Below are 15164 nucleotides of genomic sequence, written 5' to 3'. Positions count from 1 at the left end.
ACGATGTTTAAATAACTTTAAGGGAGTCAGATTTCAGAAAATGTCCTTACAAAAAAAAAAAAAAAAAAATATATATATATATATATATATATATATATATATATATACATACAGTATATGTAAATTCCCCAAAGTTAATTATTTGCTGCACGTAAAATCTAAATATCTCACATAATAATTCGTGTCTTGATTAAAAAAAAAAATCATTAGAACTGTGGTTGTAACATCAGTCCAGTAGATGGTGCTGAAGTTCAATTCATTTAACAGAATCCCATCTAGAGAAACACTACTACATGCCTTCATACAGCAAAGAAAATTAAATATAGAATTAGTCAGATTAAATTAAGTTAGTTAAATGATTAGACTCATAAAACTGAAATGGAATGAGATAGAAAAACAGGCCTTTATTAACCCCAAATACAAACAATGAAATTAGTTTAATTGTAAATTAATTACAGTAATATTTTAAATCATACTGTACTAAAATTAGCATGGAAAAAAAACATTGATATATATATATTATGCTTTACTGATATTAAAATTGAAGCGTGTGGCATCGCTAGATATTAGAACATGAAATTATATTTCACTTAAATATATCACATTATTATATATATTTTTTTTCAAAGAAATTATTTGACAAGTATTTCGTTATTTTTGTCTATTTAATGACCACATACTAAAAATGATACGAGTCTGTCAGCACCTAAATAGAACATCCAGAAGTTCATATATTTCCCAGTGGAGGGCACTGGTACTTTTTTACACTTGAGCTGAGAAGGACTTTTTGACTTTTAAGGTCATTCTGCCAGACAAATAATAAAAATGTGTCTATTTTTGGCACACATTTTGTAAAAAATTATGACCACAGACAAATTTTGCACATTTTTATAAAGCACTTTGATTTGTTAACCCATACCAAAATTGTGTACTAAAGGCCAGTGTGATAAAGCTACCACTAGTTGCGTAATATTAATAAAGCTATAACAACAGTAAAGAGAACCGCTTATATTAAGGACATTTCTTGTTCTGAGGGATTCAGTGTTACCAGAGGCCATCAGTAGCTGGAAAGATTTTTATCATTCAAATCTGCCCCTACACAGGGTGACGGAGCAGGGAGAGGGAGGAAATGGCTTGACGTGTGTCACTACAATGTGAAGCTATCTCTCCAAGGACTGTGCTGCCGACAAATACAGTCATGTAGGAAGCAAATGTAGAGTTAAACATTCATTCAGTGACAAGCAGAAAGACTTCCACTGAGGGATTATGGCATTTGTGACTTTACATATGTACAACAACAAAATATGTACAACCGTTCCTGACTGTGTTCAATTTGCATAGTCAATTTTACAATCAATTTTACAATCAATCAACAATCAATACTTTTAAACCTTAAAAATATGAACACCGTCTGTTAGTGATGTCCAATTCTTCCTCTGCTCTTTGTGGTCAGTCTTTGCCTTTGTATGTGATGTTTGTGAATGTTGATGTGGCTCCTTTGTAGAGGGGGTTGTGGCCCTATGAGAATAAAAATTAGGTTATCATTCATATGCATTTACACAGTCTACATTTGACCAGTATGTTTTTCTAGCTTCAACCCTCCTTAAATGAATAGTTCAAAAATAGAAAAGTTCATAGGAACAGATTTAGAGAAATTTAGCATAACATCACTTGCTCCCCAGTGGATCCTCGGCAGTGAATGGGTGCCGTCAGAAAGTTCAAACAGTAGTCCACACATGACATGACTAGTCCTCTAGTCCATTAATTAGCATCTTGAGTAAAGTTCATCCCATCATTATAAATGGGCTTTTTAAACTTTCCATTGCTTCTGGCCAAAATACAATAATAACGCTTCGTCCAATGAAAGAGTCCATCCCTTGATGTTCTCTCACATCGAAATCCACCAACATTTTTGTTTAGAACTGTTTCCGGTTGTTAATGGTGCTTGATCTGTGCATATTTCCCTGCTGATTCAGACGAGATGACTCTTTCACTTAAGAAAAAACAATATTATGGATAAAGGCTTCAAAACGTCTTTATAATGGATAGACAAACAGTTACAAACAGTTTACAAACAGTTTTTTGATGTGTGGATTATTGTTGTTTTCATATATATATATATATGATATATGTTGTTTTCAGCTGTTTGGACTCTCATTCTGACGGCACCCATTCACTTCAGACGATCCATTGATGAGCAAGTGATGTAATACTAAATTTCTCCCAATCTGTTCTGATGAAAAAAATTAGCATTGGCTAATTTAAAACAAAACTTGCCCAGCTGTGCGGAGGCTTTTTCTTTGTTCTGAAGGGAACAACAGCATGTAACTGGGACTGTAAAATCATCCTGCCAACATCTATAGTTCAACAAGCCACTTACACACATACACACAGTAATTTGAGCTTTTTACATTAAACAGAGAGGCGTGTGAGTTTAAATGTGTTCGGTTATGTATCCTGAGGTCTTTTTGATCAGTGAGCTGCAGCATGCATAACAGTGGAACTTGAGTGTATTTTTGCACTTCACTGACCGTTTCCCACTTGGCACGTGCCCGCTCCTCCTCGAACTTAGCAAATTCCCGCCGATCATGGATGGTGATAAGCAGTTTCCAGATAAGCAGGGCGGCAAGACCCAAGAACAAAATGGCACCAGCTACTGACAGGAGCACCACCAAGATATCAGGGCCTTTAGGGCAGTCTATTACACAGGAAAAGTAAATAGGTGAAAGATGCTTCTATTTTTAAATTAAATTAAATTTATGCATTTAGCAGATGCTTTCAGGCTATCAACTTTTACCTATCATGTGTTCCCGGGAAATCGAACCCCCAACCAATAGAACAGGTGTTTAAAAGAACAGCATTTATTTGAATTTGAAATCTTTTTAAACACCATAAATGACTTACTGTCACTTCAATTTAACCTCTGTCAAATTATCTATTTAATACGCCCTTGCTGAATAAAAGATAAATAATAAAAAAAATTATTAAAAAATTTTTTTAGCTCTAGACTCGCTTCTCTATTTTAGTCTAGTGTTTGTCTCTTTGCTTCCTGTCTGAACCATTCCTATCCCAGTAGGAATATCACTCTGTCAGCGGGTTCTTAAGTAGTTGGGATGTTGTTTATTGCTGTGTGTTTTAACACAGAGCAGCAGACTCTCACTGCAGGTTCCTGAATTTACAGCCATCACACACTGCACACACACCTACACTTCCAAACACTTGCACTAACACCTAGGAACTCCTATATTTTAGAAATAAAAAAAAATAAAATAAACATTGATTCCCTAAATAATATACTTCTGTTTATTTTTCCCAAACCATCTTTGTCCAAAGAAGAATACCAGCATCTATAACAGTAAACACAGCAATTGATTTAATCAGTAATAGCATTAAGAGGATGTTACCTGGCTCTTTGACCAGAGACAAGATGGATTTGCCACTGTTGTCCTCATAGTACTGAAACCTTTGCACACAGTCGTCCTCATCCTTATAGGTGCAATTCACTGCATTCTTATCATGGAACACTGTAGGGTAAACAGAGGGTTACAACAAAAGCCTACAGAAAAAAGCTAGAATGCTTTAAATGCAAAACATATTATAAACTGAAATTAACGTGATAATGGTACCTAAATCATCCACCAATATGATTTCATCTCTGCATATTCGATTACAGGTGTCATCATCAAAGAGTTTCCCTCTCTTGAAGTGCTTACACTCTACACATTCCCTAGAGAGAGAGAGAAAAAACATTTTACTTTTGAACTAATTTCCTATGTTTGGAATAGAATACTTGTTTACTGCTTACTGAATATTGTTTAGTATAAACTGTGTACTTCCATACTATATTTAAAAAACTGCATGTGAATCAGAATCTCTTATGGAACAACACACATTCCAAAGAGTAGTATGCTACACTGTGGTCGTGTGGCCACATCGTATTAGATGTTTAATTCCACGACTGTCATTCGATTAGAAATACCAATTATTATTTTGCACATTTAATGCTTTTGGCAGTCAGAACAAATAATGGGTCAAGAAATAGATGTGAATCAGTTAAAAACACTGTGTTCAAGCAATGCAAGGCATCTGACACTGGGAAAATGCACGTTTTGGAAATTGTACTATGTCATCTCAGTGTTCTATGCATACAGAAAATGTGCAGTGTATACTGCAAAAATAGTAGTTTGGTAGCATGCCATTCTGAACATATTATTTTATGCTTAATATAGGAATTACACTCACTTCTTCAAGGTACAGGCGTCAGGGCAGGTGGGGCATTTATCGCAGGTGGAGCCGTAGGCCCCGGGCTGAGTGCATTCACAGCTCCCACACACACACTGACCACGACCGCTGCACAACAGCCCCAAACTGGACATACAGGTGTCTGTACGAGTAGAACAGTTGCAGTTCTCCCCCTTCCAGTCTGGATCACACTGGCAAAACCCACAAGAACAAATGCCATGACCTGGAATGAGCCATGTAGGGAAAAACAACACAAAGATGGGAATGAGTGAGCAGACTCCACATGAAGGTAGAATTTATTTGCTTTTTTAACACTTGATAGAAAGCTTTCCATGATGAATAATGTTCAATCTCATAATGTAATAAAGTTAGTTTGAACTTGAGCCCATAAAAGTGCCTCATGTAAGGAGTTGTACATTCCACACATGCATCAAAAAAAAAAAAAAGACCCGTTCCCAAATGTTATGCTGAGGCTTTCCAAATGAAATTCCCCTACTGGCATTCACACTCAACAGCTCCATGTTTCATTTTTAATCACAGAGGCTTCTAAAAATGGACATCTGGTGCTGGTGAATGTGAGGAATGTGACTGATATGATATTATCACTTATTTCACTTGATGTTCAATGGCAGAATGCTATGCCCCATTACATGTGTGATTTACAGATATAATTATAAACATATCTGCGGCAGTGTGCATGTTTGCTTAGGAGATAACAGTGCTTTATTCTTTAGCAAAACAGTGTTTATGAGTGATGGTTGAAATTACAACATTGATGCAGCTAAATCAAAAACAAAACCAAATGAAAATACAACAGTCAAAACAAATGTAAAAAAATAACATTGCACTGCGTGTAATTATTTTTTCCACAGAAAAACAATGGTAACTCTTGTCACATCAGCCTAAACACCACTTTACTCCCTCACGGAGTTATTTTTGGTTCAGTGACATCATCAGTGTGTGAACACACAGAAAGGCATTTTCTGGATAACTCTGGACCTCTGGGAATATGCTATAAGAAACTTCTTTTATCCTAAGTTTGTTACAACGAAGATAGAGATCTGGTTCTGTTAAAGTGAGAAACCAACCCCCTTCCAAGAGTACTGTACATAACTTCAAGAGGGTAACTATTGCGCATCATTTTTTTTAAATTTTTTTACATAAACTCTTCAGCCATTCCAGCTCAAACGCAACCCAGTGGAACATCATCACCTTGTATGAAGAACAAACACACATGTCTTAGGTCAACACATGGTTTATCCTGCCAAGTCCCACAGAACATGTTTATTTATAAGAGGAGCACATTCTTTGACTAATGCAGGAGATGGTTTACTGTTATTGTAGGTAATTCCTTTGAGCTGATGTGAGGCAGGGAACAGGGAATCTTACTCGTAAAGAAAGACTTCTGTACAAAATAATAGGCAGTGAAAAAAGGAGATTATATTCTATAAAATCCTGCTCGTTGAGAGTTACGCTGAGATGCAGAAGCCCTAAATATATTTGGACCCTTAAGTCTCCTTAAAAATGTATAAGTGTCTTGCATTACAATTTAAAAATATTAAACCAAGAGGCATTATGTTGTGCTATTCAAGCAAATGTTTCTGCATAAAGACATTTGTTATATTGTAAAATAAAATATTCAGACTATTTTTGGATGTCAAACATTAATGAAACAGGTCCATAGTTAATATAACAAACTACATTCATTCATTTAGTTTTTTATAGATATTACTGAAAAAACTCTTAATTTGCACCTTTAACTGCAGATTACAGTTTCATAGGAAACAAAAGGCAATAATTACAACATACAGCACAGGTAACTGTAAGCTGTATATGTTTGATATCACTAAAGAACCAACTCATAAGAATAATTTGTTCGGAAATCAGATTACAGTGATTGTACGGTATGTTTTTGATTCCCAAAAAAGAAACAGAACAGTTTGCACTGTGTGGATTTGATTTACTGGAACAAACCAAATCATAATACTAATTTGTTCTGGAATTGGTCCACACTGGTTGTACTGTATATATTTAAGAATCAGAATTATAAGAGTTGTAAGAATCATACAAATAATTTGTTCCCATATGAGAAAGTCATTCAGTTATAGATGTTCTAGATGGTTCTTTTTTATCTTTTGTTCAGTTCCCAAACCTGGAAAAAAATGATTATTCCTCTACATTTGTTTGCAAATGCCACTGGGCTTGATATTTTGCATCGGATTCAAATATATACACACATTAAGTTTAAAATGTCCCAAAACACTTGTTGGGATAACTGTTAATGTCACATCCAACAATCTAATAATAAAACTTTATCACACTCAACAAAATACAAGCTTCTAGCTTCCTCCAAGCCACAAATGTTCTCTTACCTGAGCAGAGCTCTCCTTTGTATCGCAGGCAACTGAAATCATCACACTCACACCTCTTCCCCCACACCTTGCCGAAATCATTATTGTGGCACACACACTGGCCGCACACACAGTCTCCACGGCCATTGCAGACCACTTTGTCTGGCCCGGTACAGGCGTCCTGGTCGGTGGGGCTGTAGTCCCCCTCTGCACACTCACACCTAGGACCCAATCGTCCCGGGTTGCACAGGCAGATACCACACTCGTAGGTGCCATTGCCATGGTGACAGATGGGACTGTCGGGCTCCGCCTTAGCTTGGCATTTACACTCACACTCAAAGTTGACTGTGATCTGCAAGGTGTCTTTGAAGCCCACCGGTTTGATGGTGAAGGTCTTGAGCTTCTCTTTAGGACAGCCCCTGGCCCGGGCTTCTACACTGAAGGACACCTGGGAAGATGGGATTGAGGGAGTGTGGATTGTTACAGAACACTGGTGTTCACAAATATAAATTATTATTATCATACGTTACAAATTTGTACTGTAAGACCATAATAGGCTTCAAAGGTTTGGGGTGATGTTTTTATTTTTTAAGAAAAATAATACTTTTTTTCTGCAAAGATATAGTAAATTGATCAAAGTTGACAAATCATCAAAGGTGATCACGTTTTCCACAACACTATATTAAGTCGTACTTTGTTTTCAGCATTGATAATAATTAATATTCCCTTCAGCTCCAAATCAGCATATTAGAATGATTTCTAAATGACACTGAGTAATATCTGGGAAATCAAAGAAATAAATTAAACCTAAAAATAGAAAATACGTATTTTGAATTGTAAATATTGATTCTGGAACATTTTAATATATATTTCTGTATTTTAGTTCAAATAGATGCAGCCTTTGAATGGTAGTGTATATTCAATAATATTTAAATAAAACAAATATTTTGTTAACACTTTATAGACCAATTCTCACTATTAATTAGTTGCTTTTTAGCATGCATATTACTATGATATTGGGTGTTTATTATTACTTATATTACATATTAATGCCTTATTCTGCATGACCATATTTTAGATAGTTTAAACCAACTTTAATCCAGTCCCATACCTAAACTTAACAACTATCTTACTACCTATTAAAGGTGTCATATAATGTTGCAAAAACAAAACAAAAACAAAACATCTTCTGAAAGGCTCATTGGTCTGAAAAGCGAGGAGTGTTCTGATTGGCCTGCTATCCAGTGCGTTGTGATTGGCCGAATACCTCAAGCGTGAGACATAAAAATGTTACGTCCCTTAACATATTGTGATGCCCTGCCTGGCCGGAACGACAAGATATAAACATAAAACCCATTATAAACGTGATTTAAACATGATTTCTAGTTGTGTCCTCTTTTGGAAGGCCAAACAAAGTAGTTTTGCATTCTCAACGATACAGCGCCACACACCTTGAGTGAGTGGAGACTGGAGGCCTAGAGTGTGCAGAGGCCGACTTGAGCAAGCAGAGGCGGGTGGTTAATGTATGTAATGTTTTAATGTAATTCAACATTTGAAGAATGGATTTTTGTAAATGAAAAAGATTTTAGTTTGCATAATAGGACTAGACATTATGCTCCCAATATTCAGCACCATTTAGCCGCGCTATAGAGCATTTTCTCCTACGCTGTGAGCAGAACACATTGAGATGCAGCAGTTGCAGCAATTGTTACGATCTGATTTTGGTTCAGCAAAAACCCAGGATCATGGCCTAATCCATGTCTGTGGTTCTTGCCTCAATACCCAGTAATCAGTCGTGAATTTACAATTGCATATGTGTGACTGGGGAACAATAAGAAAAAGGAAAAGTATGGTAAGATGGATAGATGAAGATGGTACAATTCTTCACTGTAGTAATTTGGTGGGGATCCTTGAAAAATATAATATAATATAATATAATATAATATAATATAATATAATATAATATAATATAATGATTGAAATTAAATGAATATTTAGGCAAATATTGCATATTTATAATGGAAATGTTTAGCCATTATGTACTGTACAAGACATATGTGAGTCTAATTCCATTGCTGACAGTGAGTGTGTGTGTAGGCTGCCTTACATGTGACTGTGTTGGACTGACAGACAGTCTGAACTGAAGGCTGGTTAGTGTGAGTCAGAGCAACAGGGCAGAGAACAGGAAACAGGCAAGCCTGATGCCTAGACACACTCATCAGAATGAGTAATTGCACAGTAACACCCACTTGTCCTTCATGCGAATTTAACCATTTATGAGGAAGGGAGTGAAAACCACAACATTTTATGCAACTCATTTATCAAGGAAGGCTAATGATTGCACATCAGGAAGGAGATTTCCTGTGCTCCTCTTGGGGAATATGTCAATACGTCAGAGTTGGTGTAAAAACTGAAAAAATGAAAGCGACCAAACTGACCGCAGGGGAGTTTTGGGATAAAAGGTTTTTTTAAGTAATCACAAATATTTTAGAGTGTGAATAAAGAGGCAAAATGAGATTCGAATAAAGTGGATTAAGAATATTAAAGAGACAGACAGAAAAAGATAAAGAGAGAACAGAATACTGACGGTGTCTCCTCTTTTTAGGCCAGTGCAAGATTTTAGCCCAGGGATGACCTCTCCATTGAGACATGTGGCATTAAATGTCAGACTGAGCTCTTCCGGGACATTCAAGAGCTCCAGCTCAACTTTAGAACGCAGTTTCTGTTACACAAACACAACAGCAAACAATAGATCAGTGACCACAAACTATTTGAATGGAGTGAAGCCTTTTAAGGAATGTTTCAGTTTCAACACAAGGTTCAGCTCTATTGTTAGCATATTTTTGTACATGTTAAAACGGACATTACAGCGTATGCATCCTGAATCAGCTGGATGACGTTATGAGAGTCCTCGGAAAGCGTGCCCACTGCAGTACCAGGGATCAGCTCGCTGTAGTTCTACAGTGGATAAAGAGAGAGAACGAAGGGAGAAATCTTTGAAAGTACCCTACTAATCAGATTAGACATTTACCAAACTGATTTACGGTAAAATGTAATCCCCTTCTTACCTTATAGAGGGATTCCACATGGCTAGTCACAGCAAAGATGAGATTTATATTGTTCTCTGACATTTTCTCTGTGATTAATGCCAGGGATGGGTAGTCCTGAAATTTTTTTATCCATTAGTATGCATGAATAAAGGTATTCTAAACTTAATTTAATAGGTTTCATACCCAGCAGGCACCTTGATATCAATTTACCATTAAATATTAGTCAAGACTTTATCAAAATGCTGTAATATTTTTAATTTGATTTGAATGGCAATTTCCTCCACTAGTAATTGGCTGAAAATAGGAAGTTAATCCCACACTGAAATTAATTTAATGTATAGGCCGATATGTTTAATGTTCAATTTATCAAATCAAATCAACTTTATGTCAACTTTTTATGTCAGTTTGATTCACATATCTGACAAGTTTTTTTTACGAAAGTTTGTTGTCTTTTCTACATGAATTGCACACTGGGTATGCAGTACAGTGTGTCTAATGCTAAACACCCAACACCCAATCAAACACCCAATCAAAATTACTGTTTTGTCTATATATGCCACTCAGAATTTACTAAATAGTCATTAAAAGAATCAACAGAATACCATAGTTGTAGACATATTATAGACGTTATCTGTGTCCACATAACACTGGCCATCATTGGGTCGTACAATGCCCGCCAGGCGCCCATCGAGAGCCACGTGTGTCTTGGCATCTGTGGTGAAAACCAGTAAGTGAGATGCACCTGGTCTCCAACCAATTTTCTCCTGGGAGAAAGACATAAATAGTCCAATGAGAATGCTTATTTTAGGCCAAAAATAACGAAAGCTACTTAGAAAAGTATTGTAAAGTTCTTTGTATTTCTTTTTGCTTGTTTAGAGAGTTCAACCTTGCACACAGCTGCCTGTATAATGGCATCAAAGCCTCCCTCTGGGGCGTCCCTGTTCCGAGACACCGTCTGTTTCTTCACTTCCTCTGTAAAGCGGCTGACCTCCTCCGTCAAAGACAGAACGTGTCTGTAGCCAAACTGAGGCTGTCATTTGTATGGGATCCTATGGTAGATAATGTAGTAAGATGTAAAAGGGTCAAAAAGGAAAATTAGGGGTAAGAACATTCAGGAAGTCAATACACAGTAGAAATGGGCTCCTGCTATTACTGTGTAACCATGCCAAACCTGATGGGTAATGTTGGTTATTCAACTTTGTCGGCACAAATGAGTCGCAACATCCAAGATTTAGAAAACAGCTTACAGCATGACACTTATTTTGTATGTAACTCAGCAAATGGGGACACTTTAACCATAACAGCAGTGTGTCTAAAGACGTAATATCAGATTCTGTCAGCCAGCAAGCACACCGCCCAGTTACAGGTTTGTAATAAACAGCCATCATCTGTAATGTTCCTGTTCAGCGTGTAAATATACGTCATCACTCACGAGTAACAGGGATTTAACACGGCTTCTTGAGGTGAGATGAACATGTACGGGGACACAGGTTTATCCACAAAAGCCCCAAAGCCCATACGTAGATTGCTGGTGGATTTACTCATCTCTTCAGCCAGGCCTTGCCCCAACTGTCGCAGCTGAGTCAGGTCGTCATTCATGGAGTAGGACAAGTCCATCAGATAATACAAGTCCACAGGGTAGTCCTCAACCTGACGGACTTTCAGTGTGAAGACCTGGGAATCATCTGTGGGACGCCAGAGAAACAATTTGGTCTTATGGAGGAACATGTGGTCATTTGTTTAGGGGTTGATGAACTCACCGGGTCTCAGAGAGATGCGTATGCTTTGAGGTTGGATCTGGGTGACGTCGGTGGTGGATCCCGAGGCTTTGTCACTGAGATCTTTGTTCTCTGTCACATGCATTTTACTGGTGGGATACTCCAGAGCTCCGCTCCTGCATCCTGCCTCTATGAGGTTCTTCTTCAGGTCACATCGGGAGGAACCAGGTACATCTTGTCCAAAATCCTGATAAGCATTTGGCAGACAGTTATACATGCAGTATACCATGATATAGGGCACTAAATAAAGATTACTGCATCAAACAGAATTACAAAAATTCCCAAAAATAAGTTTCAAACACTCCCCTCATTTGCCATCGGTTGAACAAATAAGTAAACAAATTGTTTAGATAATATATATGTATATTTATATATCTCTCTCTCTCTCTCTCTATATATATATCTACATCTATCTATCTATCTATCTATCTATCTATTTATCTATCTATATCTATATCTATATCTATATCTATATCTATATATATATATATATATATATATATATATATATATATATGTATCAGGACGTCACTATCGAGATGAAAAAAATAGCTGGATTTTTCATAACAACAGAGTCCTTATTTTACTTCCTGAATATCAACAAGTTTTAGTCCTACCACATGAGTCACACTTTATGAGAGAATTTTAGAATAACAATACAGACAAAAACAAAGGAAGATTTGCTATCCATTCTGTTTTTCCTCTTAATAAAGATATAATGGCTGTAATGCTAAAATGCATTGAAAACATTTGATATTGTTTCCATAAAACATTTACCTTTTTTGAAAGAAAAAAAATTCTAAATGCAAGTTATTGATCGTTTTTGTGACCGATTTATCCATTCATGTTTCTTTTTTCATTTTAAATTATTTATTAACAATCATTTATTGTGAGCTCTGATTTTTGTTTTTTTAATGGCATAACTCATTTTTCTGTGAAATCACTTTCTTACAACCAGCTGCTAGCTCACATTCAGATCTGGCTTCATCCAATCAAAAACTGATGGATAGTAAAATACTACTTAATATAAAAAAAAAAAATTATATTACTTAATAATAAAAGAGAAAAAATCTGTCACTACTTCACTTTCACAGTTTTATCGCGGCTTTAAAAATGCCACTGACTACTCTGACTCGCGTACTAAAAAATATTTTTACTAACACACACACACGTACACACACACACACACTAGATAATTTATTATCTTGGTCAGACCAGATTAACCACATTGTCAAGATGAGCAGGGGTATCGCTATGTCCAGAAAATGCTCTGTATATTGTCCAACTGCTACATTGAAAAATGTTGTCCAAAGTCTCACTTATATTACTGTCCAGTAGTTTGGACTAGTGCGGCCCAAAAACATCTAAGAAAACTTCAAATTGCACAGAATAGAGCGGCCAGAGTAGTTCTGCACTGTTCTTTTCGCGCGAGATGCATATTAAATTATCTTGGTTAATAGTAGAGGCAAAAGTAAAATATAATCTTTTGTTGCTCATGCACAATGTCATGGCTAATGATGCATATAACTTTATAAAAGAAAAAAATTTGTTTAGTGGATATGGTCATGAGCATGTGACACGCTCAGTCAGCAACAAGATAATGATTACTCCTAGTCCAAGATGTAGTTTTATGAAGAAAACTGTTGTATACAGAGGGGCTGTAGAGTGGAACTCACTTCAATCCAGCGTCAGGGAACTCAAAAGTATATTTTCTTTTAAGAAAACAATAAAACAGAGATTACAGGTGTTAAAGTATTACTTATCTTTATTTCTGCATGTTTTGTTTTAAATTGTTTGAATTGCATGTTGAATAGATGTTTCTTTTTGGATAACTGCATAATTTGTACTTCTTTCAAGTGTGTGTCATGGTAGCTAATATATCGTATAGTTTTTACAGATTTTATTGATGAATTGAATTTTGTACTTTTGTATTGTGATTTCAGTGGACCCCAGGAAGACTAGCGACCACCATAGTCGGAGCTAATGGGGATCCAAATAAAACAATAAAAACACACATATGTTGGTACAGTATGTGTATTTTACGGGGACTCCAGACATACTGTAATGGTTTGCATACTGTAGAAACTATACTTTCTGTCCCACTACCAACCTTACCCCTAAACCTACCCCTCATAGAAAACTTTCTGCATCTTTAGATTTTCACACACACACACACACACACACAAAACAACAACATAATGTTGTTTGCTTTTAAAGCCTTCTGAATTAAAGAGACACAGGAAGTGTCCTCATAAACCACCTTCACATTGTAACACCTATGTCATACCCATGTAATTACACAAATTTGTATCATCAAAAATTACCTACAAAGATGCACACACAAACAATACTACTATCCATTTTCTCTTACAGCTCTCCAATCCATCCAGGAATCTTAATAATATGATAAAATCTAAAGTAAACATGTTTCAGCTCAGTCATTGCAGATCACCACACCTCTTGAAAACACCAGGCACAGGTTGGATGCACCGCCAGGCACTGCTGACACGTGCTGGCTCCTCGAGAAGTACAGATGTTGGAGCCTGGGAGGAAAAGAAAAAAGCAAATTGTTGATCTCCAGTTGCATTTAACTTGTATAGCCTGCAGGTTTATAAAAACAGAAACATGTCTAATCATAAACATATGATCAGATTAATTAACTCCATTTGTAAAGTATTTAAACGACCAGTGTGTTTCAGTATTTTTGAGATGTTCTGCATCAGGCAAAACATTTCATAAACAGAAAAGTTCATAAAGTTCACATACACAAATCAGACTTTTATTAGACCTGGGCCAAGTTGCATTCAAATAGTCACTATATTTATGTGTGTATTTAAAAAAAATAGTTTGACCAACTAGCAGTTAGCCAAGCGGTAATCAGTCTTACTTTTCTGACTCAGATTTTTCAGACTTTATAAAGTTATGACTAACTTTTTAAGACCACTATAAGCAGTTTATGCAGCTGGGCCCTGTTTGCCAAATCTTTTATAATGGGAATGATGTGGGTCCATGTAGTGCATCTATCAAATAATGTTGCTGTTTTAAGGAAAGAAAGAGAGAAAGAAAGAAAGAAAGAAAGGCTACTCCCAAAAGTGTCCATAGGAAATTAAAGATATAAATAAACTATTTATTATATTAGACAGTCAGAATATCTTCATCCGCTATCAATTACATCGCGAGTTCAGACATAAAATATATCCAAATATGATAACATGTCAAAATGCGATCAGACCTGGCAAAAAGTTGTTAACACAAGCTATAAAATAAGTTAACAGAAAACTAATAAGACGGGACATACCTAGTCCAGCATCAGTTAAGAATAAAACTACACAATAAATCCATAAACTGAAGAGTTTGGGTGAAGTTTTCTCCATCTCTGTTTAGTTGTCAGTCAGTTGATAACCTACAGGCGTTTATCTCTCTTCTTCTCCGCTGCTCTGTGCCCTCCCCCTCCTCTTCTTCCTTTTCCTTTCAACTTCAGCACATCAGACCAACATCAGATACAGAGTTCATTATGACAAAACAGCGTTTATTTCCGAGAGAGGGGGCAGAGGAGGGGCCGACTCGAGAACATTTTTTTTATTTTTTATTTTTACGACAATCTTAACATTGATGAAGTGGCTTATTAAGGAGGAATCGGACAGCCTGTTTGACATCACCACAGTGGATATCAAGTTTTTAAACATAAGAGAGATGTAAGAAAACACATGGCAATCGATTTAATGAATATACCTGTACCAGAA

The 15164-nt window shown here is 36.2% G+C and overlaps 1 protein-coding gene across 1 annotated transcript; it reads right to left on the bottom strand.

Annotated features, from left to right (window-relative positions):
* Positions 1-385: 385 nt before the first annotated feature.
* LOC128025295 (integrin beta-3-like) lies at positions 386-14910 on the bottom strand. The gene is given in 15 exon segments (XM_052611506.1): positions 386-1518; positions 2532-2698; positions 3405-3524; positions 3627-3727; positions 4243-4465; positions 6615-7041; positions 9181-9315; positions 9462-9551; positions 9662-9757; positions 10246-10407; positions 10530-10692; positions 11076-11328; positions 11404-11608; positions 13879-13964; positions 14720-14910. Coding segments are annotated over 15 exon segments (2373 nt in total). The 5' UTR covers positions 14796-14910; the 3' UTR covers positions 386-1449.
* Between the last annotated feature and the right edge of the window lie 254 nt (positions 14911-15164).

This window comes from Carassius gibelio, chromosome A12 (genome assembly GCF_023724105.1).
Source record: "Carassius gibelio isolate Cgi1373 ecotype wild population from Czech Republic chromosome A12, carGib1.2-hapl.c, whole genome shotgun sequence".
In the NCBI taxonomy this organism is placed as follows: domain Eukaryota; kingdom Metazoa; phylum Chordata; class Actinopteri; order Cypriniformes; family Cyprinidae; genus Carassius; species Carassius gibelio.
The sequence above is the reverse complement of the archived record's forward strand: the minus strand, read 5'-3'. Positions and strand labels throughout refer to the sequence as shown.